General features: G+C 43.8%; 1 protein-coding gene across 2 annotated transcripts in view; it reads right to left on the minus strand.

Moving 5' to 3' along the window:
- Positions 1–27106, minus strand: part of ADGRE3 (adhesion G protein-coupled receptor E3) — a 59932-nt gene that overhangs the window by 3727 nt on the left and 29099 nt on the right. For both annotated transcript variants that reach the window (XM_055429818.2, XM_055429817.2), the window contains 7 exons: positions 12479–12663; positions 9331–9495; positions 7494–7691; positions 6990–7225; positions 6197–6263; positions 5748–5839; positions 2339–2507 (listed from right to left, as the gene is read on the minus strand). In XM_055429818.2, coding sequence (XP_055285793.2) covers positions 2339–2507; positions 5748–5839; positions 6197–6263; positions 6990–7225; positions 7494–7691; positions 9331–9495; positions 12479–12663 — 1112 coding nt within the window. The remainder of the gene's footprint in view (positions 1–2338; positions 2508–5747; positions 5840–6196; positions 6264–6989; positions 7226–7493; positions 7692–9330; positions 9496–12478; positions 12664–27106) is intronic.

Below are 27106 nucleotides of genomic sequence, written 5' to 3' on the forward strand. Positions count from 1 at the left end.
GGAACATCGAAGAAAATACCAGGATTATTTTTGTTAATGTTGGAGAAGAGAAAAGTCAGTGAGTTAAGAAGAGGATGGGAACAGTATGAAAAACCTTTTCGTACAAAATGTGGTATATGCATACAGTTCAGTTCAGTTCAGTCGCTCAGTCGTGTCCGACTCTCTGCGACCCCATGAATCCAGCACGCCAGGCCTCCCTGTCCAACACCAACTCCCGGAGTTCACTCAAACTCATGTCCACAGAGTCGGTGATGCCATCCAGCCATCTCATTCTCCGTCGTCCCCTTCTCCTCCCGCCCCCAACCTTTCCCAGCATCAGAGTCTTTTCCAGTGAGTCAACTCGTCGCATGAGGTGGCCAAAGTGTTGCAGTTTCAGCTTTAGCATCAGTCCTTCCAATGAACACCCAGGAATGATCTCCTTTAGAATACAATGGAGTGTAATTTAGCCTTAAAAAAGAAATAAAATTCCGAAACAGGCTACAACATGGATAAATCTTGGAGACATTACATTGAGTGAAATATATGTGTAAAAAAAACTGCTAGTCACTCAGTTGTATCTGACTCTTTGAGACTGCATGGACTGTAGCTCGCCAGTCTTCTCTGTCCATGGGATTTTCCAGGGAAGAATACTGGAGTAGGTAGCCATTTCCTTCTCCAGGGGATCTTCCCAACTCACAGGTTGAACCCGGTTTCTTCTGCACTGAAGGCAGATTCTTTACCATTTGAGCCACCAGGAAATATATAAGCCAGACACCAAAGGACAACTACTGTATGATTCCACATGTTGAGAACCTGTAATAGTCAAATTAACTGGGACAGAAAGTAGAGTAGTGGTTACCAGGAGCTTGGCAGGGGAGAATACAGCATTATTGTTTAAGGGATACGGGGTTTCAGTTTGGGATGATCAAAAAGTTCTAGAATGGATGGTGGTGATGGTTGTATGACAGTGTGAATGTACCTAATGCTACTGATCTGTACAGTTAACAAGGTTAAAATGATAAATTTTGTTATGTATAATTTACCACAATAATTTTTTTCATATTACAGAATACACATTTGTCATAGAAAATTAACAAAATATGCATATGCAAATGAATAAGATAGAAGAAAACTGAGGAACAAAATTCCTCAATCTAGCTCTCAGGGCTTCCCAGATGGCGCTAGTGGTAAAGAATCTACCTGCTGATGCAGGAGACACAAGAGTCACGGGTTTGATTCCTGGATTGGGAAGATCCCCTGGAGTAGGAAATGGCAACCTGCTCTAGTATTCTTGCATGGAAAATCCTATGGACAGAAGAGCCTGGTAGGCTACAGTCCATAGGGTCCCAAAGAGTCAGACACAACTGAACGACTGAACATGAACACAAACACCAACACCCAGAGGAGCTTCCCACATGTCTAAGTGGTAACGAGTCCACCCGTCAATGCAGGTTTGATACCTGGGTTGGGAGATCTGCTGGAGGAGTAAATAGCAACTCACTCCAGTATTCTTGCTGGGATAATCCCATGGACAGAGGAACTTGGTGGGCTACTGTCCATGGGGTTGCAAAGAGTCAGACACAACTGAACAACTGAGCACACAGGTACGCCCAAGAAACACCAGTAGATCTGTGCAAAAGTGAGACCGGGAAAGAAAGACAGCTAATAAAAGATGTATAATCCTTCATTCTGTGTTTCCACTGTGGACAGCTGGGGTTCAGTGTCACTGGGGGGTTCTGGAGAGAGCATAGGACATACTTCAAGGTTAATCACCTCAGTGACAAGGGAGCTGGGGCATCTGTCTACTAGCACCCATCAGTCATTGGTTGAAGCTGCTTTCAAGGGTCACTATTCTCTGAAAATACCAGCTTGCCCTGTGCATGAACCAGGCATGTATTGTGGGCAGTAAGAAGCCCACTGGCACAGAGTCACAGGTATTCATAATAAACAACCATGGGCATGTAGAATAGAACGCCAAAGGGCTATGAGAGGGCCATCAGCAGCATCTGCTGGACTTCCCTGGTGGTACAGTGGATGGGAATCCACCTGCCAACACAGGGGACATCAGTTCAATCCCTGGTCTGGGAAGATTCCACATGCCACGGAGTGACTGAGCCCATGTGCTGCAACTACTGAAGCCCGAGCATCCTAGAGCCTGTGCTCCACAATGAGTGAAGCCACCATGACGAGGAACTCCTCCAATGTAGAGTAGGCCCAGCTCTCTGCAGCTAGAGAAAGCCCCCACCCCCACCCCCCCACAAAGCGGTGAAGACCCAGTGCAGCCAAAAATAAATAGACTTAGAAAAATGAATAGACAGAACTAATTTATATATATAAAAAGAAGGAGTCCACTGTTTACCTGCTGGCTGAGGAGACAGTACACCAGGAAGATGAAGACACCCTGCAAGCTGTTGATGATGGTGAAGAGGTAGGCCATGACCTGAGCAGCCGGTCCCACCTGCAGCATTCCCAGACACCATGTGCATCCCAAGATGAAGAGCTGAGCTGTGGCTTTGAGTGTCAGCATCCTGGGTAGTAATAATTGATAATGTAAAGAAACCTGATAATGATCTTGACTATCCCTACAGCATAGTTGTTAATGGTGAGTATGGAGCTAGAATGCCTGTGTTTTAAACCCAAGCCAGCACTAACTAACTTTGTGACCTTGGGCAAGTTACTTTCTGGCTTTCTTTCCACCCCTCCCACCTTTTTTTTGGCCATATCATGCAGCTTGGGAGATCTTAGTTCCCTGACTAGGGGTCAAAGCTGGACCATAGCAGTGAAAGCGATGAGTCCTAACCCCTGCAGTGCCAGGGAATTTTCCTACTTTCCTGTAACTCGGTTCCCTAATATTTGTAATAGTCCTATTTCATAGGGTTGCTGCAAATATTGAGACTTAACATATGGGAAATATTTAGGACAGTATGTAGAACAAAATTGTGCATGCAAAGTTGCTTCAGTCATGTCCGACTCTTTGTAACCCCATGGACTGTAGACCATCAGGCTTCTCTGTCCATGGGATTCTCTAGGCAAGAATACTGGAGTGGGTTACCATTTCCTATCCCAGGGGATCTTCCTAACACAGGGATTGAATCCGTATCACCTGTGCCTCCTGCATTGGCAGGTGGGTTCTTTACCACTAGTGCCACCTGAGAAGCCCAAAATTAGCACCATACACATGTAGAACATTCTAACACTATAAAGTTCTTTGTCTCATTCTGTCTATATCACTTACAGATGGGAGAGGTCTTATAATTTGTTATTCAAGCAGGAAGGCTTTTGAGATCAAAAGGGGTCCAATTCAGGGGAACTATATTCATTATCTTGTAATAATCTATAATAGAATAGAATCTGAAAAAGAATATATATATATATATATGTGTGTGTGTGTAACCAAATCACTTTGTGGTACACATGAAACTAACAGAACACTTTAAATTAACTATGCTTCAATAAAAGGGGTGGTATTAATAAACATAATGCATCAGCAAACATAAACTGGGACCATCCCAGGAAAACTGAGATGTAAGGTCACCTTATTTATGTATCTATATGTCTCTAATTTTAAAATATAATATGTAACTGAGAAAAGCTGGTTGAGGAACAATTTGTGCGATGCTATTGTATGTATGCTCTGTTCTATAGAAAATGCCCAGAAAAAGGCCTGGGAAAACATCAGACACATCATATCATACAATTTCTTACCTCTGGATTTCCTGGTTGGTAAAGTAGCAGGAAAATTGGGAGCAAGCGGCTGTCACTTTTAACTTTATATATTTTGAAAACTTTTGACAAATAATAAAAAAGTAACAAATGTGCTATTTTTATGATTGCAATGAAAACCTCAGCAAACTACAAGTTCAAATTAAGAGGGACAGTGCACACTATTCACAATAGCCAGGACATGGAAGCAACCTAGATGTCTGTTGACAGATGAATAGATAATTTGTGGAACATACATAACAAAGGTACAATGAAATATTACTCAACAAGAAAAAGGAACAAATGAGAGTCTGCTGAACTGAAGTGGATGAACCTAGAGCCTTATACAGAGTGAAGTAAGTCAGAAAGGGAAAAACAGATATCGTATATTAATGCATATATATAGAACCTAGAAAAATGGTGCTGATGAACCTATTTGCTGGGCAGGAATAGAGACAGAGACATAGAGAACAGATTTGTGGACACAGCAGGGGAAGGAGAGGGTGGGACAAATGAGAGAATAGCATTAAAACATTTACATTACCATGTGTGAGACAGTTACTGGGAAGTTGTTGTATAGCACAGGGAGATCAGCTCAATGTGATGACCTAGAGGGGTGGGGTGGGGCATTGAGGGAGGTTCAGGAGGGAGGGGATATATGTGTACTCATGGCTGACTCACATTGTTGTACAGCAGAAAGCAACACAACACTGTAGAGCAATTGTCTCCACTTAAAAATAAATTAAAAAAATATGTATGCTGCAAAATAAAAAACATACAGTCCCCAATTTTTTGAAACAGTATTATACAAAATATATTTTAACCTAAATCCTTCCTGAACTATTGCCTCTTGTGTTTTGCAGCAGGGAAGTCCCTTCCCTTCTTCTTTTTAGTGTTAGATCTCTTTCCTTTCTGAGATTCATCAAGGACACATGCCTGTCCAGTTAGAAACTACATTTCCCAGCCTCCTTTGCAGCTAGGTGTCACCACATGACCAAAGTCTAGCCAATGGGATATGAGTAAATATGACTGTCTGACTGACTCGTGTCTGACTCTTTGCGACCCCCTCATGAACCGCAGCAAGCCAGGCCTCCCTGTCCATCACCAGCTCCCGGAGTCCACCCAAACCCATGTCATGAACACAAACACATGGTTTGTGTCGGTGATGCCATCCAACCATCTCATCCTCTGTTGTCCCCTTCTCCTCCTGCCCTCAATCTTTCCCAGCATCAGGGTCTTTTCAAATGAGTCAGCTCTCCACATCAGGTGGCCAAATGATCTCCGCATCATTCATCATTATTGCCCTTGCTGCTGCTGCTGCTAAGTCGCTTCAGTCGTGTCCGACTCTGTGTGACCCCATAGACGACCAGGCTCCCCCGTCCCTGGGATTCTCCAGGCAAGAACACTGGAGTGAGTTTCCATTTCCTTCTCCAATGCATGAAAGTGAACAGTGAAAGTGAAGTCGCTCAGTCGTGTCCGACTCTGTGTGACCCCATAGACGACCAGGCTCCCCCGTCCCTGGGATTCTCCAGGCAAGAACACTGGAGTGAGTTGCCATTTCCTTCTCCAATGCATGAAAGTGAACAGTGAAAGTGAAGTGGCTCAGTCGTGTCCTACTCTTAGCGACCTCATGGACTGCAGCCTACCAGGCTCCTCTGTCCATGGGATTTTCCAGGCAAGAGTACTGGAGTGGGGTGCCATTACCTTCTCCATGAGTAAATATGGAACTTGTAAATTCCATGTCACTTCCTTCCCATGGATGGGATACAACATCCTAAGGGCTGGTGGGGCAACAAAATAGAAAGAGCTTGAGTCCTGGATCACTCTGTGGAGCTCTGTTCTGTGGCATGAGAATGAAATAAACTTCTATCTCACTTTTTTTTTTTTTTGAGTCCCAGCAATTGAATATAGCTTCTCATTGTGGCAGTGGAAGACGGCAGTGCCCTTGCTAGTTCCTAGAGGCTGACTGTATGCCTCTGTGGATATGTAGGAGGGACCAGTATGAAGTGAGTAAAAGAAAAGGGGGTTAGAAAATACCATTTTATTTAGAAAATACTGTAACCTACTTTATGTTCCGGATGGTTGACACTTCACTGTTGAGAGAGGAAAGTTTTCTTTTCAAAATCCAAAAAACCATGAGAAAAAATACAGAATTCACCTGCAAGAGTGACATAGACCATGGAGAATACAAGTTAAAATGTACTGTGTCTATTCAATTTATGGTAACATTCTGTAGAGCACAGTGTGGTCTTCTAAATGGGAGGGAAACCCAAAATGGAAGGGACATATATATATATATACTGAAAAAAAATTGAACAGCCATTAAACAAAATGTACCATGTCTGCTGTAAATTGCACACAACCCCTACCTCCCTGCACATGGGTTTGAATTGGTAGCAGGTGGAAAAATCAAACCATATAATTGAGAAAATGTGTGTCCCTTGTGCTACCCTGCACCCAGTGTGTCTGGCGCTTCTGCTTAGGTCAGGAACACTGGAGCCACGTATTCACTCACACAGATAACGGCACAGACAGGTCCAAGGAAAGCCCAGATGAATTTCTGGTCCAGGTGGAGCCAGCATCTGGGAACAATGGGAAAAGGGACATCAAGGGAGATCAAAGAAAGCACATGAAATGGACATGAAATGACATCTTTTTCTAACAGAGAACTTTTCCAATGTTTCTTGAAAATGTCAGCTGATGACAATGCAGGCTTTGATTGTTTGTTTCCATGTGTTACTGCTACATGTAACAGCTTACAAGAACAGACCTGTTGAGTTTTTATACCAGTATTTCGAGGGTGGGAACCATGGAGATGACTACTGTCCCCATTTCACTAACGAGGGCACTGAGACGTGAGGGAGCTTTCCAGGTGGCCCAGTGGTAAAGAATCTGCCTGCAATGCAGGATACGCGGCAGGAGCCATGGGTTTGATCCCTGGGTTGGGAAGATCCCTTGAAGGAGGAAATGCCAATGCACTCCAGTATTGTTGCTTGGGAAATCCCATGGACAGAGGAGCCTGGCAGGCTACAGTTCATGGGATCACAGAGTTGGACATGACTTAGCATCTGAGCATGAGACTTGAGGACTTGAGGTCGCAAATTATGGGAAGGATAAAGCTGGGACCTAACTGCAAAATTTCCTCCTTCCAGAACTTTCCACATCATCTTTCCCTGCCTCGGTGGGAAAGAAGTTAGAGCCCTTACACTCAAAGGGAAAGTAGAGGGCATTTGTTGTATTTATCTGAATCATTGCCAATAACACTGCCCTCAAATCTGTCCATGGCACAGGGTGAGAGTCAATCTTACCGATCAGCTGTTCCATAAAGATGAGGCCTGGAGGCTGCAGAAATGGCCACGATCACAGCCGGGACTCCGTAGCCCACTGGGAACATAAGCCACTTCATGAACTTGTTGACACTGGAGTAGTTGACCACTGCCAGGTTGCGTGCAGTGAGGAAGAGGTGCAGGCCCTCCAGCAGCATCCAGGTGAAGGAGGCCAGGTAGAGATAGTGTAAGGCACCTGCAATGATGGCACACAGCACCTGGGGGAGGAGGAAGGTGTCACCAGGAGGGTCTGTTAGGGTGGAGCATGACCCCTGGACCTCTCCTTTATGCTGGCATTGAGTTCAGAAGCACTGCTATTAGATCATGGTCCTTGAAAGTAAAGGTGGTTGATAATGCCAACACTGCCCACCTTGCCATGCATCCTCCATCTAGGACCCAAGGCTATTTTATTGAGGGGTCCGAGGCAGCATGGCCCCATGAACTCAGCATCCCTGGGGCAGGGGTATTCTGGGACAGTATACGCACCTTGTTCTCGGTTCTGTCAAAGGCTGTGAGGAAGAGCAGGTGGGCCAGGAAGAGGCAGAGCGAGAGCTGCAGGTGGAGCGAGGTGCTGATGTTCTGGATGGCTTTGCACAGCAGGAAAGTGAGGGCCGCCAGGAGGAGGCACAGCAGAGAGAGGCTCAGCCCCACGTAGGTGATCACAGTCAGTGCGGGATCCTCCTCCTGGGACCCAGCAGAGAGGGGACCACAGTCATGCTTTCCTGCCCTGGGCTTATATTCTCCTACCCCTTGGAATGTGGCATCCCAAAATGGGCAGACAACTTGTATCTCTGCAATGAGGGGAGGTGTGCTGACTTCCTGTGTGCTGTCACCGAGCCTATGTCATCAATAAATCCTCTGAACCCACCTTTAGGATATGTGTCAAATCCTGACCACCATCATCTCTCTGCTGGGCCACTTCTACTGCACCACTGACCATTCTTGACTCAGGGGCCAGAGATACTTTCTAATAACATAAATATGTAGCATCCCTGATACACATCCTCTGTTGTCTCTCCATTGCATTTTGAACGAAATCTAAGCTGAAACTGCAATACTTTGGCCGCCTCATGTGATGAGTTGTCTCACTGGGAAAGACTCTGATGCTGGGAAAGGTTGGGGGCGGGAGGAGAAGGGGACGACTGAGAATGAGATGGCTGGATGGCATCACCGACTCTGTGGACATGAGTTTGAGTGAACTCCGGGAGTTGGTGATGGACAGGGAGGCCTGGCGTGCTGTGATTCATGGGGTCGCGGAGAGTCGGACACGACTGAGCGACTGAACTGAACTGAACTGAAACTCCTGACTATGGCATTTGTGGTCTGACACTTTTCCCCTGCTCCCTTCTCTCCAAACCTGACTTTTCCCACTTCCCTGTCATTCATTCTATTCTTTCTAGAACACACTGGGTTTGTTTGCTCTGTCTCATGGATTTGCCTATTGTAAATATTTATTTTTTAATTTAATTTTATATTTGGCTATGCTGGGTCTTCATTGCTGCTTGTGGGCTTTCTTTAGTTGTGGTGGGTGGGGGTGACTCTTGTTGCTGTATGAGGGCTTCTTACTGTGGTGGCTTCCCTTGTCGCAGAGCACAGACTCTAGGGCGAGTTGGCTTTAGAATTTGTGGCACGTGGGCTCAGCAGTTGAGGCTTGTAGGCTCCAGAGCTCAAGCTCATTTGCTGTGGTGCACAAGCTCAGTTGCTCCTCAGCATGTGGGATCCTCCCAGACCAGGGAGCAAACCCTGTATAAAAGTGTCTTATACCCAAGGGTGTCCCTTGTATAAGGCAGATCTTTAACCACTGACCACCACGGAAGGCCAGATTTGCCTATCCTAGACATTTCATATAAGTGGAATCCTACAGGATATGGGCCTTTGGGTCTAACTTCTTTCACTCAGCGTGATATTTTTGAGATTCATCCACTGTTGGCTTTATATTCAGGTTTCAGCTTGAATAGCTCATTCTCCTTCGATCTCTCTATCTAAAGCAGTATGCTTCTCCTATCACTCCAGACTTGGTCTGTTAAACTTTTCTTTATAGCAGCTAAGGCCACCTAGTAGTGTAGTAGCATGAGTCACTCAGTTGTGTCTGACTCTTTGAGATCCTGTGGACTCTAACCTGCCAGGCTCCTCTGTCCATAGGATTTTCCAGGCAAGAGTTGGAGTGGGTTGCCATTTCCTCCTTTAGGGGATCTTCCCAACCTAGGGATCGAACTCATGTCTGTTACATCTCCTGCACTGGCAGGCAGGTTCTTTACCACTAGGGCCACCTAGCAGGGCCTCAGAAGGGGTTAGCTGGAGGAATTCAATAGTTACGTCCTACCTGACCATGCAAGGCCATGAGAACAGCGAAGCTGGACAGGTGAGTGGAGCTGCATATCGTGTGAGTCTTGTTCGTATCTATCAGAGCACAGCCATCCTTGGACCAGTGGCCTCCCTCCTTTGTGCCTTTCCAGTAGACGCAGATCTTCTTGACCCTGGACTTCACCTGAAAATAGAACAGGCTCATCATGTTGTTCCTTGGGAGGGACAACTGAGTGTCAGCCTTGGCTGGTGACACCATGGGTTAAGAAGGGTCAGGTGATTTCTATTTTAAGTGAAGAGGATGACCACCAGTATACCTGCCCCTACAGTCCTAGTTCTACTGGGATTCCACATAACAGAAAACAAGCTCATCTCTCTCTCTGGGAGTCAGAATTTTACAAGATGTTACTGGCTTCAGGACTTTGTCCTCCACCATGGGAGTTAAATAGAAAAAGAGTATAAGACCGACCTAAAGTTTTCTTCCAAGTACTCTCTAAGTCAAATTTCCCTGATTTCTACATCAATTCTGTTCTGACCCCTTACAACACAATAATTGCTCATGTGGTGACAGGGCTGGTGTAGGGAAGAAACATCACCAGGAGACAGAAGAAAGTCAGCCTTCAGTTTCTCTCTCTTTTATTTTTGGTCTCAAGGATGTCCAGAGCATCATTTGATTGGGCCAAGGAGTTGAGTTAGAGGCCCTCCTGTTTGGGGGCTCTGCCTCCTTTGGTAATCCACTGGACCGTCCCTAGATATCTCACGCCATTCCTGCTGTCCCATGCCCTACATCAAAAATTTCATACCTAGATTTCATGCATCAGATGGAGAAAATCTATGTTACTTCATCTTCCCTCACTTCATTCTTGTTTTCTTAAAATTTAAAAAATATTAATTTTTCTAGTTTTATTGAGATTTGGTGCATAAAATTGTGTAAGTTTAAGGTATACAGTGTAATGGTTGATATATGTATCTATTGCAAAATGATCATTGCAATAAGGTAGTTAATGTCCATCACTTCACGTAATTACAATTTGCGTTTTGTGGTGAGAACTTTTAAAAGCTACTCTCTCAGCAAATTTCAAACATACAATACAGTATTGTTAAACTGGAGTCATCATTCTCTCCATCACCTCCCCAGAACTCATTCATCTATGACTGGAAGCTTGTAACCTTTGGTCACGATTACCTGTTTCTCCCACCTGCCGCTCCTGGCAACCACCGATCTGTCCTGTGTTTCTGTGAGCTGGGTTTTCTCAGATTCCATGTATAGATGAGATCATTTGGTATTTGTCTTTCTTTGTCTGACTTACTTCACTTAGCCATAATGCCCTCAAGGTTCATCTATGTTGTGAAACAATGGCAGGATTTCTTTCAACTCTTACTTGGTAAATGGAGTTGGCTATGTCTGGCTATTAACCCTCCTGCCTTTAAGAGTTTGGGCAGAGAATGTGAGAAGGCAATGGATTATATAAAAATTTTCCTTCTAATTGAATTAGGTAGTCTTAGTAATTAATTCCACGTGTCTACGCAAGAATAAATACTATATCTCAATTCAGATTTCACAGTTGTAGGAGGTACCTGCAGCTGAAATAATTCCATGTACTAGAATGACACTGCCCAAAAGAAATATAATGTAAATTACTTATGTATTAATAATTTGAAATTTTCTACTGCCACATTAAAAAAGGAAAAGAAACAGATCAAATCAGTTTTAGGAACCTATTTTATTTAGCCGACTATTGGAGAAGGAAATGGCAATCTACTCCAGTATTCTTGCTTGGAAAATGCCGTGGACAGAGGAGCCTGGTAGGCTACAGTCCATGCAGTCGCAAAAAGTCGGACACGACTGAGTGACTTCACTTCACTTATATTCAAAATAGGGCTTCCCAGGTGTCACTAGTGGTAAAGAACCTGCCTGCCAATGCAGGAGACAAAAGAGATGCAGGTTCAATCCCTGGGTCGGGAAGATCCCCTGAAGGAAGGCATGGCAACCCACTCCAGTGTTCTTGCCTGGAGAATCCCATTGACAGAGGAGCCTGGCGGGCTATAGTCCATAATGTCACAAACAGTCAGACAAGACTGAAGTGACTTAGCATGCGTGTATGCATATTCAAAATAATATCATTTAATGTGTCAGAACTAAAGAGCCTCTTGATGAAAGTGAAAGAGGAGAGTGAAAAAGTTGGCTTAAAGCTCAACATTCAGAAAACTAAGATCATGGCATCCGGTCCCATCACTTTATGGCAAATAGATGGGGAAAGAGTGGAAACAGTGGCTGGCTTAATTTTTCTGGGCTCCAAAATCACTGCAGATGGTAACTGCAGCCACGAAATTAAAAGATGCTTACTCCTTGGAAGGAAAGTTATGACCAACCTAGATAGCATATTAAAAAGCAGAGACATTACTTTGCCAACAAAGGATCGTCTAGTCAAGGCTATGGTTTTCCCAGTGATCATGTATGGATGTGAGAGTTGGACTATAAAGAAAGCTAAACACTGAAGAATTGATGCTTTTGAATTGTGGCGTTGGAGAAGACTCTTGAGAGTCCCTTAGAGATCCAACCAGTCCATTCTAAAGGAGATCAGTCCTGGGTGTTCACTGGAAGGACTGATGTTGAAGCTGAAACTCCAATACTTTGGTCACCTCATGCGAAGAGTTGACTCACTGGAAAAGACTCTGATGCTGGGAGGGCTTGAGGGCAGGAGAAGGGGACGACAGAGGATGAGATGGTTGCATGGCATCACCGACTCAATGGACATGGGTTTGGGTGGACTCCGGGAGTTGGTGATGGACAGGGAGGCCTAGAGTGCTGCAGTTCATGGGGTCGCAAAGAGTCAGACATGACTGAGCGACTGAACTGAACTGAACTGAATGTGTCAATATAAATCAATATATATAATCACTATAAAATTATTGAGATGCTTAACATATTGCTTTTCTTACAAAGTCTTCAAAGTCTGGAAATGCTAATTCTAAATCTGGAAATGCTAACCCTTTCAAAAATCTCAATTCAGACTCACGTACTTCAAATGCTCAATAACTCTAGCTGGCTCCTGGTTATGACACTGGACAGTGCAGGTCCAGAACCACTGACAGGGAGTATATGCAAATTGTTTGGTCTAACATCCATGAAACCCAAGCAAGTACAAACTTCAGCTTTGACCCACCTTTATGTGCTGAAAATTTAGAGTCACAGGCTGGGAGAGAGATGTGTTCTTTTCGGGTCCAATAGTAGCACTTACTACCTGTGAGTTCAGGTAAACTTGATCTTCCTCATTCATCTCTTCAAAAAAAGTTGCATCTATGATGTGTCCAAGGGAAGAGTATGAAATAAAGGCAACTGCACTAGGACCTGAGGAAACAGAGTAATGGAGATTGGGGTTGACATATATACACTGTGGTGCAGGCTCAGTCACTCATTTGTGTCTGGCTCTTTGTGATCCCATGGACCATAGCCCACCAGGCTTCTCTGTCCATGGGATTTCCCAGGCAAGAATACTGAAGTGGGTTGCCATTTCCTTCTCCAGGGGATCTTCCTGACCCAGGGATTGAACCTGTGTCTCGTGCATTATAGGTGGGTTCTTTACCACTGAGCCACCAGGGAAGCCGTTAGTCATACTAATACATATATATTTAGTTTGTTGAATTCAATTAATGTGATGTCGAGCATCACATTATGTGTTATGCTAAAGAGGAAAAGTTAAATTTTCACATAACTTCCTTCTCCTTCTGCCTCTGTAACTCAGTTTGCCCCTTGCAAAGTCTGGGTCACATAGGTCATGTAGTTTCAGAAAGTGGGGACTGGCAATACTAGGAACGGGAGCTTATCTCACTCACCCTAGTCCTGCTCTTTGTAATCGCCCAGCCCCTGCAAACCTGCTTAATCATGCCTGTCCAGGTCAGGCCTCCCCATCTCCTGAAGGAGGAAATGGCAACCCACTCTGGTATTCTTGCCTGGGAAATCCCATGGATAGAGGAGCCTGCATTGAGCACACAAACACACAATGGGTTTTCTACTTTGCTTCCTTACCCTCCACCCCACATCTCTATTCTATAAAGAAACCTGGAATCTAGACCCCGATAAGATAGTTATTTTGAGACATTAGTGTGCCATTTTCTCAATAAACCAGCTTTCAGATAAAGTCATTTTCTTTGCCTCAATACCACATCTCTCAAATTTATTGGCTGGTTGTGTGGTAAGCAGAGCGAACCTGGACTCAGTAACAATGTGACCGAGTTTCCTTCTATGGAGAGCCAAGTATCAAGGATTATCTGATTCTATGGGGCATTGCAATTCACCTTTTATGGACTTTCTATTGCCAAGCAATTTCACAACTCTGTAGGCATAGAAGATAACATGTAGAAACTTGATAGTAGTGGAAATGGTTCTTTCCTTAGACAAGGATGCATTTTATCTGGTAGATATGTAGTTTTCTGTTATAGAAAATATAATTCTGAACATTGCATTGTAGCATGGCCCTATAGAGTACTAAGCAGCTTTTGCATCAGTTTGCATATCATTTCAGAATTTGTGACTGATTTATATAGGAATATGTTTGTGTACACATGTATCTGCCCTTTGAATTGCCTCTGAGCATGTCTTAACATTTCATAGATTCCCTCATCAATTAATGAGCTGATGTAATCTTTTTCATGACTTTGAAAAAGTCTTTATTGAATTTGTTACAATATTGCTTCTGTTTTTTATGTTTTGGTCTTTTGGCCATCCCAAGGCACTTGGGATCTTAGCTCGCAGACCAGGGATGGAATCTGCACCCCCTACATTGGAAGGCGAAGTCTTAACCGCTGGACAACCAGGGACGTCCCATGAGTTCATATGATCTTTGATGTACCTTCATTTATATTTGAAAATGGTATTTACCTTTTCATTGTTTATCTCTTTGAAAATGGTATATAGGTGTATATACACACACACAAAAACACATACGTATGTATACGCACATATGCACACCAACTCACATATATGAGTGTCAGAATAAAAGATTTTCAGTGTCTCTTCTCATATTCTGAGGCATACTTTGTATTTCTGGCCCTGAATCCTTTGTAGTATTGAATAGGGTAAAACTGGAGGGACAAGAGAAACTGGAAAAACTAAGAGAGGCTAAACTGATTTACATAAGAAAGGACATGAATCTACCCTTAGGAGAAAAAGATATAAAAGTTGGGCTGTCTATGGCTGATTCCTGTTGATATTTGGTAGAAACCAACAAGCTGGAATCAAGATTGATGGGAGAAATATCAATAACCTCAGATATGCAGATGACACCACCCTTATGGCAGAAAGTGATGAGGAACTAAAAAGCCTCTTGATGAAAGTGAAAGAGGAGAGTGAAAAAGTTGGCTTGAAGCTCAACATCCAGAAAACTAAGTCCTGGTCCCATCACTTCATGGGGAATAGATGGGGAAACAGTGTCAGACTTTATATTTTGGGGCTCCAAAATCACTGCAGATGCTGACTGCAGCCATGAAAAGATGCTTACTCCTTGGAAGGAAAGTTATGCCCAACCTAGACAGCATATTAAAAAGCAGAGACATTACTTTGCAAACAAAGGTCCATCTAGTCAAGGCTATGGTTTTTCCTGTGGTCATGTATGGATGTGAGAGTTGGACTGTGAAGAAAGCTGAGCACCAAAGAATTGATGCTTTTGAACTGTGGTGTTGGAGAAGACTCTAGAGAGTCCCTTGGACTGCAAGGAGATCCAACCAGTGCACTCTAAAGGAGATCAGTCCTGGGTGTTCATTGGAAGGACTGATGCTGAAGCTGAAACTCCAATACTTTGGCCACCTCATGCGACGAGTTGACTCACTGGAAAAGAGTCTGATGCTGGGAGGGATTGGGGGTGGGAGGAGACGGGGACGACAGAGAATGAGATGGCTGGATGGCATCACTGACTTGATGGACATGAGTTTGAGTGAACTCCGGGAGTTGGTGATGGACAGGGAGGCCTGGTGTGCTGTGATTCATGGGGTCGCAAAGAGTTGGACACGACTGGGTGACTGAACTGAACTGAACGCAATACTGTAAAGCAATTATACTTCAATTAAAAAAAAAAAGTTGTGTTGTTGTTTTTCAGCTGCTAAGTGCTGTCTGACTCTATGACCCATAGACTGCAGCACACCAGGCTCCTCTGTTCTCCACTATCTCCACTATCTGGAGGAGGAAATGGCAATCCACTCCAGTATTGTTGCCCAGAGAACTCCATGAACAGTATAAAAATTGGGAGGGAGGGGCAGAGAAGAGGCAGGTGGAATTTTGAAGGAGGAAGAGAGGAAAGATACTGGGTCAGCCATAAAGAGGAAAAGGAAAGTAAAGTTAACTCTCTATATCTTCAGGTTCTGTATCCACAGATTCTATGAACCTTGGATTGAAAATATTTTTAAAAATCCCAGGGACTTCCTTGGTGGTTCATTTGCTAAGACTCTGCGCTCCCAATGCAGGGGGCCCAGGTTCAATCCCTGGTCAGGGAACTAGATCCCACAGGCTGCAACTAAGACCTGGTGCAGCCAAATAAATAAATAAACATTAAAAAATTCAAGAAAGTCTCAGAAAGCAAAACTTGAATTTGTTTTGCATCTGCAACTATTTTCATAGCTTTTGCATTGTATAAGGTATTATAAGTAATCTAGAGATGATTTAAAGTATCAGGGAGCATGTGCATAAGGTTATATGCACATCTATATAAAATACTATTGATACACCATTTTATATAGGGACTTGAGTGTTCGTGGATTTTTATGTCTGAAGGGTCCAGGAACCAATCCCTCTTTGAGACTAAGGGACAGCTATAAAAGGAAATTGGGCAAGTCTTGTGTGATATCATTCCATTTCCTCTGCTGTCTCTTGAAGACTTCAGTAATGACTAACTTGTTTTGCAAGACCTTTAGAACTGGTTTTGTGTTTCTTTTGCATGAAACAAAATGTTGAGGCTGGACCCAAGAAAATCCATTTGTAGTTGGTACAAGTATTTCTATCTCTTTAGATATAAATCTAATTATTTCTTTTCCATATATATTATATATATATAATAAAGTTATAGGAGGAGAAGGGGACGACAGAGGATGAGATGGTTGGATGACATCGCTGACTCAATGGACATGAATTTGAGCAAGCTCCGGGAGTTGGTGATGGACAGGGAAGCCTGGCATGCTGTGCAATTCATGCGGTTTCAAAGAGTTAGACATGACTGAGCGACTGAACTGAACTGGTATATATTATATAGTATAAACCAGATATAGATAACACATGGAAATCATTACCTATGTGCTTATTTGCTCTGTTGTGTCCAACTCTTTGCGACCCTATGGACTGTAACCCACCAGGCTCCTCTGTCCATGGGATTTCCCAGGCAAGAATACTGGAGTGGGTTGCCATTGCCTCCTCCAGGGGCTCTTCCCCACCCTGGGATTGAACCTGTGTCACCTGTATCACAGGCAGATTCTTTACCTGCTGGGCCATCAGGGAAGCCCTCTATCTGTCTATTTACTTACCTATCCACCTTTTATTTTAGTGCTTACTGTGTCCAGACATTATTCTGGAGATACAGTGGGGGAAAAAATAGCCTGAATTTCTCCTCTTATGGATCTTACTTCCTGGTGCAGGAAACAAACATAAACAAGCAAATAAAGGTGTTAGATAATCGTCAACTGAAGCCGCCCACCTTGACCAGGCATGATGATAACCACTTGGGTGAGTTGTATCACAACAGGAGGTCCCAATGAGGAACTTGGTACTGCCACCCGAAAACTAACTGGGAGAATTTGGAGGGGCCAAAAGAGGGAGGAGACAACCATCCTCCCAGAATCCTTTGCACTGGAATCTGTCTTGGCTGAAGGAGGCTTGGGTCACCAGGAAAGACTCTGACTCAGACTATGGGCCAAGGATGATGACTGACCAGAGACAACCTAAAAACTAATCTCATTACCAGAAAACCTGAGACTGTGAGCCATGTGGCAAAGCAGTTTTCCTGCTGCTCTCTGCCTGGGGACCACTTTCCAATAAAGTCTCTTGCTCTCTAAGCAGAGGTCTCCTTGGACAATTCATTTCCAAGTGTTGGGAGCCCCTCAACAACGGTATATATCAAAGACACCTTGCTCTAATATAGGATTGGTGCTCAATTCTATGGAGAAAATTAAGTGAAGTAGGGGACAGTGGGGCTTCCCAGGTGGTCCTAGTGGTAAAGAAGCTGCCTGCCAGTGCAGGAGATGTGGGTTTGACCCATGGGTCAGGAAGATCCCCTGAAGGAGGACATGGCAATCCACTCCATTATTCTTGCCTGGAAAATCCTGTGGACAGAAGAGCCTGGTGGGCTACAGTCTATGGGGTTGCAAAGAGTCAGACATGATTGAAGCGACTTAGCACTCATGCCAGGGGACAGCGAGAGGTGGAGCATGCTATTTCAGACAGTTTTCAGACAGCAGGGTTGAAGGAAGGAGGATATCTGAGAGGAGAGTGCTCTAGGAGGAGAAAATAGCAGAGGAAAAAACCCCCAGAGACATGACTGTGCCCACCTGCTCAGGAATCAGCAAGGAGGCCAGTATGGCTGAAGCAGAGTGTGTGAGGGGGACAGTGGAAGTGAGGGCATGGTGGGGGTTGATCTTGTAGGGCCTTGGGGAGAATTTTGCTTTTATTTTAAGCCAGTGGGAAAACTATTGGAGGGTTTTAAGCAAGGGAATGGCATAACTTAACACAGTTTGATAGGCTAAACATATATATGCACATGATATGCTTATACTGTACATTTATAATTTTATTACATATTAAGGCATGCACGTGACTTACAGTAAGTCCCCTACATACAAACGAGTTCTGTTCTGAGAGCATGTTTGCAAGTCCAATTTGTTCCTAAGTCCAACAAGATTAGCCTAGGTACCCAACTAACACGATCAGCTGCATCATACTGTAGCAAGTTTCTAATACTTTTCACATGAAAAATACATAAAAAACAAACAGAAAATAAAGGAAACATTTTAAGTCTTACAATATAGTACCTCAAAAAGTAGACTAGCACAGGACAATAGCTGACATGCAGGGGCTGGCATCGAGGGAACAGGCAAGACGAGTTACTGACTGGAGGAGGGAGAGGAAGTGAGATGATGGAGCTGAAGGCACGTCAGCAATAGCAGTCGGAGGGCAAGCTGCAGTTTCACTCATGCCTGATGTTGATGGAATGCAGGTTTCCACCTTGAATATTTATATGTAGTGGACATTTTGTATATCAACAGTGTTATGGGCTGAATTGTGTTCCTCCCCAAAATTCATATGTTGAAGTCTTAATGGTACTTCCCAGTGTGACTATATTCGAAGACAGGGCTTTCAAAGAGGTGATGAAGTTAAAATGAGACTCTTAGGGTGGGTTTTATCTAGTCTGCCTGGTATCCTTATAAGAGGAAATTTGATTGATTTGCGGATATTGAAGAATCCTTGAATTCCTGGGATAAAGCCCACTTGGTCATGGTGTATGATCTTCTTAATGTGTTGTTGGACTCTGATTGCTAGAGTTTTGTTAAGGATTTTTACATCTATGTTCATCAGTGATATTGGCCTGTAGTTTTCTTTTTCTGTGGGATCTTTACCAGGTTTTGGGATTAGGGTGATGGTGGCCTCATAGAATGAGTTTGGAAGTTTCCCTTCCTCAGCAATTTTCTGGAAGAGTTTGAGTAGAATAGGTGTTAACTCTTCTCTAAATTTTTGGTAGAATTCAGCTGTGAAGCCGTCTGGACCTGGGCTTTTGTTTGCTGGACGATTTCTGATTACAGCTTCTATTTCTGTGCTTGTGATGGGTCTGTTCAGATTTTCTATTTCTTCCTGGTTCAGTTTTGGAAAGTTGTACTTTTCTAAGAATTTGTCCATTTCTTCCAAGTTGTCCATTTTATTGCCATATAATTGCTGATAGTATTCTCTGATGATCCTTTGTATTTCTGTGTTGTCAGCTGTGATCTCTCCATTTTCATTTCTAATTTTATTGATTTGGTTCTTCTCCCTTTGTTTCTTGATGAGTCTGGCTAGTGGTTTGTCAATTTTATTTACCCTCTCAAAGAACCAGCTTTTGGCTTTGTTGATTTTTGCTATGGTCTCTTTTGTTTCTTTCGCATTTATTTCTGCCCTAATTTTTATGATTTCTTTCCTTCTACTAATGCTGGGGTTCTTAATTTCTTCCTTTTCTAGTTTCTTTAGGTGTAGAGTTAGGTTATTTAGCTGACTTTTTTCTTGTTTCTTGAGGTATGCCTGTATTGATATGAACCTTCCCCTTAGTACTGCTTTTACAGTGTCCCATAGGTTTTGGGCTGTTGTGTTTTCATTTTCATTCATTTCTATGCATATTTTGATTTCTCTTTTGATTTCTTCTATGATTTGTTCATTATTCAGCAGCGTGTTGTTCAGCCTCCATATGTTGGCATTTTTAATAGTTTCTCTCCTGTAATTGAGATCTAATCTTACTGCATTGTGGTCAGAAAAGATGTTTGGAATGATTTCAATTATTTTGAATTTACCAAGGCTAGATTTATGGACCAGGATGTGATCTATCCTGGAAAAGGTTCTGTGTGCGCTTGAGAAAAAGGTGAAATTCACTGTTTTGGGGAAAAAATGGGCCAAAGAACTAAACAGACATTTCTCCAAAGAAGACACACAGATGGCTAACAAACAGATGAAAAAATGCTCAACATCCCTCATAATCAGAGAAATGCAAATCAAAACCACAATGAGACACCATTTCACACCAGTCAGAATGGCTGCTATCCAAAAGTCTACATGCAATAAATGCTGGAGAGGGTGTGGAGAAAAGGGAACCCTCTTACACTGTTGGTGGGAATGCAAACTAGTACAGCCACTATGGAGAACAGTGTGGAGATTCCTTAAAAAACTGGAAATAGAACTGCCATACGACCCAGCAATCACACTCCTGGGCATAGACACTGAGGAAACCAGAATTGAAAGAGACACATGTACTCCAGTGTTCATCGCAGCACTGTTTATAATAGTCAGGACATGGAAGCAACCTAGATGTCCATCTGCAGATGAATGGATAAGAAAGCTGTGGTACATATACACAATGGAGTATTACTCAGCCATTAAAAAGAATACATTTGAATCAGTTCTAATGAGGTGGATGAAACTGGAACCTATTATACAGAGTGAAGTAAGCCAGAAAGAAAAACACTAATACAGTATACTAACACACATATATGGAATTTAGAAAGATGGTAATAATAACCCTGCATGCAAGACAGCAAAAGAGACACAGATGTATAGAACAGTCTTTTGGACTCTATGGGAGAGGGTGAGGATGGGAAGATTTGGGAGAATGGCATAGAAACATGTACATTATCACACGTGAAACGAATCTCCAGTCCAGGTTCGACGCATGATACAGGATGCTCGGGGCTCGTGCATGGGGTTGACCCAGAAGGGGGATATGGGGAGGAGGGAGGTGGGAGGAGGGTTCAGGAGGGGGAACACATGTACATCTGGGGCAGATTCATGTCAATGTATGGCAAAACCAACCAATATAATATTGTAAAGTAATTAGCATCCAATAAAAAAAATTAAAAAAAATAAGAGGAAATTTGGATGGATGAAGAGAGACTAGGGACACATGCGCACAGAAGAAGGGCTGTGTGAGGACACTGAAAATGGCCATGTTCACACCAAGGAGAGAGGCCTCCGGAGAAACCCATCTTGCCAACAGCTTCGTCTTGTATCCCCAGCCTCTACAACTGTGGGAAAATAAATTTCTCTTGTTTAAGCCACCAGTCTGATATTTTATGACAGCCTAGCATATAACATAATAACCTCAGATATGCAGATGACACCACCCTTATGGCAGAAAGTGAAGAGGAACTCAAAAGCCTCTTGATGAAAGTGAAAGAGGAGAGTGAAAAAGTAGGCTTAAAGCTCAACATTCAGAAAACAAAGAGCATGGCATCTGGTTTCATCACTTCATGGGAAATAGATGGGGAAACAGTGGAAACAGTGTCAGACTTTATTTTTTGGGGCTCCAAAATCACTGTGGATGCTGATTGCAGGCATGAAATTAAAAGACACTTACTCCTTGGAAGGAAAGTTATGACCAACCTAGATAGCATATTAAAAAGCAGAGACATTACTTTGCCAACAAGGCCCGTCTGGTAAAGGCTATGGTTTTTCCCGTGGTCGTGTATGCATGTGAGAGTTGGACTGTGAAGAAAGCTGATCGCCGAAGAATTGATGCTTTTGAACTGTGGTGCTGAAGAAGACTCTTGAGTGTCCCTTGGACTGCAAGGAGATCCAACCAGTGCATTCTAAAGGAGATCAGTCCTGGGTGTTCACTGGAAGGACTGATGCTAAAGCTGAAACTCCAATACTTTGGCCACCTCATGTGAAGAGTCGACTTACTGGAAAAGACTCTGATGCTGGGAGGGATTGGGGGCAGGAGGAGAAGGGGACGACAGAGAATGAGATGGCTGGATGGCATCACTGGCTCGATGGACGAGTTTGCCCCGGGAGTTGGTGATGGATAGGGAGGCCTGGTGTGCTGTGATTCATGGGGTCGCAAAGAGTCAGACACGACTGAGCGACTGAACTGAAGCATATAACATCGACTTCTCTGGTAGCTTAGCTGGTAAAGAATCCACCTGCAATGCAGGAGACCTAGGTTTGATCCCTGGTTTGGGAAGATCCCCTGGAGGAGGGCATGGGAACCCTCTCTAGTATTCTTGCCTGGAGAATTCCCATGGACAGAAGAGTCTGGAGGGCTACAGCCCATGGGGTCGCAGAGTCAGACATGACTGAGCAACTAAGCACACAGCACAGCATATAATGTATATACACACATAAGATATATAATGTATACATGCACATATACTATATGTCAGTTACATGTATGTATATGTATATGCACATATGTGATAAGATGTTAATAAACTTGTCAGTATTCCCACGTCATTAAGAATTCACTGCTGCTGAGAAGTCCACATGACAAAGAGGTCATATATAGTGAGTAGTTAAGGGCCTAGAGACAAGAACCGTGTTTCTGGATTCAAACCCCATCTTTGCCACATACTAGCTGTGTGGTTCCCAGGTGGCTCAGAGAATTCACCTGCCAATGCAGGAGACGTGGGTTTGATCCCTGGTCCAGGAAGACCTCCTGGAGGAGGAGATGACAACCCACTCCAGTATTCTTGCCTGGGAAATCCCATGGACAGTGGAGCCTGACGGGCTACAGGCCACGGGGTTCACAACTTAGAGACTGAACAACAAGAAACAAGCTGTGTGGTTCATCCTACTGGAATAAATCCCTTGGCAGGTGTCTCTAACCAGGTTTTTCTGGCTTCTCTCGAGGGAGGAGAAGTAGGAGATTCACTTCTGCTTCTCTGAGTTGATGGCAGTTTCTGTTCATCAGAAAGAAACAGCTGTGGGTGGTTGGAAGGCATCAGCAGGTGCTCAGTCTACTTGATCTGATGCTTGGAAGTTGCTTATTTTTGAGCTGAAATATTCTGGTGTAAGATCAAATCAATAAACATGGGTTTGGGTGGACTCTGGGAGTTGGTGATGGACAGGGAAGCCTGGCGTGCTGCGGTTCACGGGGTCGCAAAGAGTCGGACATGACTGAAAGAGTGATCTGAAATAAACTGAACTGTAGAGCAAATCACAAGTAGAAAAGAAAAGAATGGCTATTGAGGTTTCCAAGGTTGACCTCTGTGGCCAGAGTTTGCTCTCTGAGATAGTTTAAAGGGAGAGGAATCATGTGATTCTATGTCTTGGATTACCTGTGACAGTCCCAGTTCACACCTGGTGTCATGGTGTAATTTAATAGGATCCCTTCTGGTATTAAAATTATCCACCTTTTGGAGATATATTACAAGGTTGCTTCAGACCGGAGGTTCTCAGCTGCAGGCTATCCTGCCCTCTTACCTCAGCTGACACTGGGTGGTGTCTGGAGGAATTTTCGGTTGTCATAACTGGGGAACTGCTATAGACATCTAGTGGATAAAGGCCAGGGATGTTGTTCAACATCCTACAGGGCACAGGATGACTCCCTACAATGAAGAATGATCCAGTCCATGACATAACCTGAGGGACAGAAAAATGTCCCTTTATGAGTTTGTCATGAACCCATCAATGTGTTCTTTTCTCTCTTTAGGAATGTTCAGTCCTCAACCTAGATGTGGATTTAATTCGATGAACATTTCTGTTCTCTGATTCTCTGCTGGTAAAGGACTGCACAGAGAAAGAGTTCATGGTTTTCACTCTAAAGGTATGGTGGTGGGGAGGCAGGGTTGGGGAGGGGACATGTCGATGAACAGATGTTAACACATCAGATGCCAGGATAAGGTAGGTTCAAAGTGCTGGAGGAGCACAGGAGAGGGAAAGCCTGACTCTAGTGCTGTGATGGAAATAGGCAGTCCCGGGAGGCTTCATGGAAGAGGAAAAAGTTGAGCTGTGTTGAAAGAATAAAAGTCCACCCTGTGGAGTGTTGGTTAACATTACTGGCAGAGGGACAGCCAGTGCAATGCTTCAAGATGAGACCACAAGGGTCATTAGGGAAAGATAAATAGTCTGCTGCTGGGCATGTCTATGGTGCTTCCCTGGTGGCTCAGTGGTAAAGAATCTGCCTGCCAATGCAGGAGACGCAGATTTTAACCCTGGGCCGGGAAGATCCCCTGGAAGAGGAAATGGCAATCCACTCCAGTATTTTTGCCTAGGAAATTCCATGAACAGAGGAGACTTGCAGGCTACAGTCTATGGGGTCACAGAGTCAGACACCACTGAGCATGTATGAATGCACGGGCATGCCTATGCCAAGGGCTCCCCAAGGCACATGCATTCACATTATGAGGTCTGCAGTTCATGTCAACAATTCAGCCTGGACAGTCGTTATGGACTGAGTTCTGTTCTCCTTAAATTCATGTGTTCAGCTGTGGTTTTCTCAGTGTATATGTCCAGTATTGGAATTGCTGGGTCAGATGGCAGTTCTATGTTTAGTTTTTTTAAGGAACCTCCGTACTGTTCTCCAGAGTGTCTGTACCAATTTACATTACCACCAACAGTGTAAGAGGGTTCCCTTTTCTCCACACCCTCTCCAGCATCTGTTGTTTGTAGATTTTTTGATTGTGGCCATTCTGGCCTGTGTGAGGTGATACCTCTTTGTAGATGAAACTAGAGCCTGTCGTACAGAGTGAGGTAAGTCAGAAAGAAAAACAAATGTTGCATATTAAAGCATATATGTGAAGTCTAGAAAAACGGTACAGATGAACCGTTTTGCAGGGCAGGAACAGAGGCACAGACATAGAGAAGAGACTTGTGAACACAGAGTGAAGGAGAGGATGGGACAGATTGAGAGAACAGCACTGAAACACATACATCACCATATGTGTGACTAGTGGGAAGCTGCTGTGTAGCACAGGGAGCTCAGCTCAGTGCTCTGTGATGACCGAGAGGGGTGGGATGCCGGGTGGTGGGAGGGAGGCTCCTGAGGGAGGGGATATACGTACACAGCTGGGTCATGATGTGGTACAGCAGAGACTAACACAACATTGTAAAACAATTATATTCTGATAAAAAAAATTGACTTCCTAATCCCTGTTACTCCAGAATGTGACCAAGGAACAAGCTGGATTGCAGATATGTTTGGTTTGACCTGCACTGTGAAGCTTTCAGGCTCCCTCTCCACACTGTGAGTAACGGGGGAACCTGGTGAGCACACAGGCATGAAATCACATGGTTGGAATTTGGCTTCCATCCTCCTCCTGGCCCATCCTTCAATGAAGGCAGATTCAAGTTCTTATCTTCTTGGGGGAGGAGAGGAAGTGAGAAACTAATTGCCACATGAGACTTTCTCAGTTCAGCACATGCTCGGTTGTCTGCGTTTTATCATCTTTACTTTGGAACTTTGGGCAATAGCACAGACCAGCTGTCTGTACAGACCCCACATTCATGTAATTGGATTTTAAGACCCTCATTTATTGTGCTACAGCAATTGTAACATATGGCAATTATAACAGAAGTCTTCCTGCCAAATTAAAAAAGTACTGGAGGTGTTCATGCAGACAACCCAAATTTTGGTTTCTCTTGAAAAATCAGACAGCCTGGCAATGCTGGGACAGTTAATAGTGACAATTTCTCTTTCTACACAGGCTGCAGATGCTGTAGGCACACTAGCTTTATTCCTTTGACACTTCTGTTTTTTTTTTTTTTAACATGCTGATGGATTCTACTGCAAGCAGCTGCGATTCTGTCTGGGAGCTTTCCCTGGAGTGAATATGTTTGATCTGTACACAGGGCAGGCTGGAAGAGCCTAGAAGTTCACTTCTGCTTGCAAGCCCCAGAAGGGCTCTTAACCAGTGATGGATCAAAGCAGGTGGATAAAGAGATCAGCTCAGCTCCCTCTCCCTAACTGTTATTATTATTTTAGTTTTGGAATTCGGGATCTTCATTGCAGCATGTGAGATCTAGTTCCCTGACTAGGTATCAAACCCAGGTTCCCCGCATTAGAAGTGCAGAGTCTTAGCCACTGGGCCACAAGGGAAGTCCCCTTTATTATTAAAAATTTGTTTTGACCATGTCGAGTGGCATGTGGGATCTTAGTTCCCTGACCAGGGACTGAACCCCTGCCCCCTGCATTGGAAGCACAGAATCTTAACCATTAGACCTCCAGGGAAGTCCTCTAGCCACCTCTCTTTGAATGGGATAACTCAGTGGGATTGAACCCAGTCACCACCAGCACTAACCTGCTCGCTAACATAATAATCCCTGTATGGGCTGCCCTCTCTTCCTTGTCTCACTTCCTGTTTACCCTGTTGGGATGATTAATTTTATGTGTCAGCTTGGATAGGCCTTAGGACCCAGATATTTGGTCAAAGACCAGTCTGGATATTGCTGGGAGGGTATCTTTAGATGAGATTAACATTTAAATCAGTAGATTTTGAATAAAGCAGATTACAGTCCCTAATGTTGGTGGGCCTCATCTAATCAGTGGAAGGTGTTAAGAAAAAGACTGAGTTCCCCCCGAGGAAGAGACTGCCTTTGGACTCAGGCAGCAACAGCTTTTCCCTGGGTCTTTCAGCCTGCTGGCTAGATTTTAGATTTGTTGCCCTCCACAATCGCATGAGCTAAATTCTTCTTAAATCTCTGTCCCTGCCCATCTCTCTCTTTCTCTGTTTCTCTTTCTCTACATGTATACAGCCTACTGGTTCTGTTTCTCTGGAGAATCCTGACTAATACCCTTACTGATTCTCTCTGGGGTCATCTCCCATATAAAATCATCACACTCGTTCCTCTTACACTTGTCCATGCGCTGCTTCTAAGGGAACCCAAACTGAGAACCAGATAGAACAGCCCCTAAATTGCAAAGAAGTCTCTCTCTCATGCTGAAGAACAAAAAAACCTCCATTTTAGGTAGGAAGATGTCCTTTTTTAATAAAAAAAGTTTTTTTTAAAGGAAAAGACTCAGATGGCACAGTCTTAGTGAAATGGAGCAGAATGCTATAGTCCTTGTTCCCCCAGTCCTCAGCCCACCTTTCGTCTGTGAAAAAACTTTAGCCAAAAATTAGTTTAATCAGAGAACTGAGAACATAAAGAAACAAAGGAAAATAGTCAAAGGAGATCAAGTGATAATAGTTTAGCTAGTAAGCAAAGTCAAGGACCTTTAGTTCCTTCTTAAGGGCTATAGATAATATGCTCAGCCATATCCTTTGAACTGTCTTATAGATAGAGACCCCCACCAGGTGGAGAAATTAACTACATGACGACCAGACTGTAGCCACGACATAAGCTGTCGCAGTTCCAAGGAAATGGG

The sequence above is a fragment of the Moschus berezovskii genome, chromosome 8, assembly GCF_049115385.1.
Source record: "Moschus berezovskii isolate FMDL1 chromosome 8, NW_MosBer_1.0, whole genome shotgun sequence".
NCBI classification, from domain to species: Eukaryota; Metazoa; Chordata; class Mammalia; order Artiodactyla; family Moschidae; genus Moschus; species Moschus berezovskii.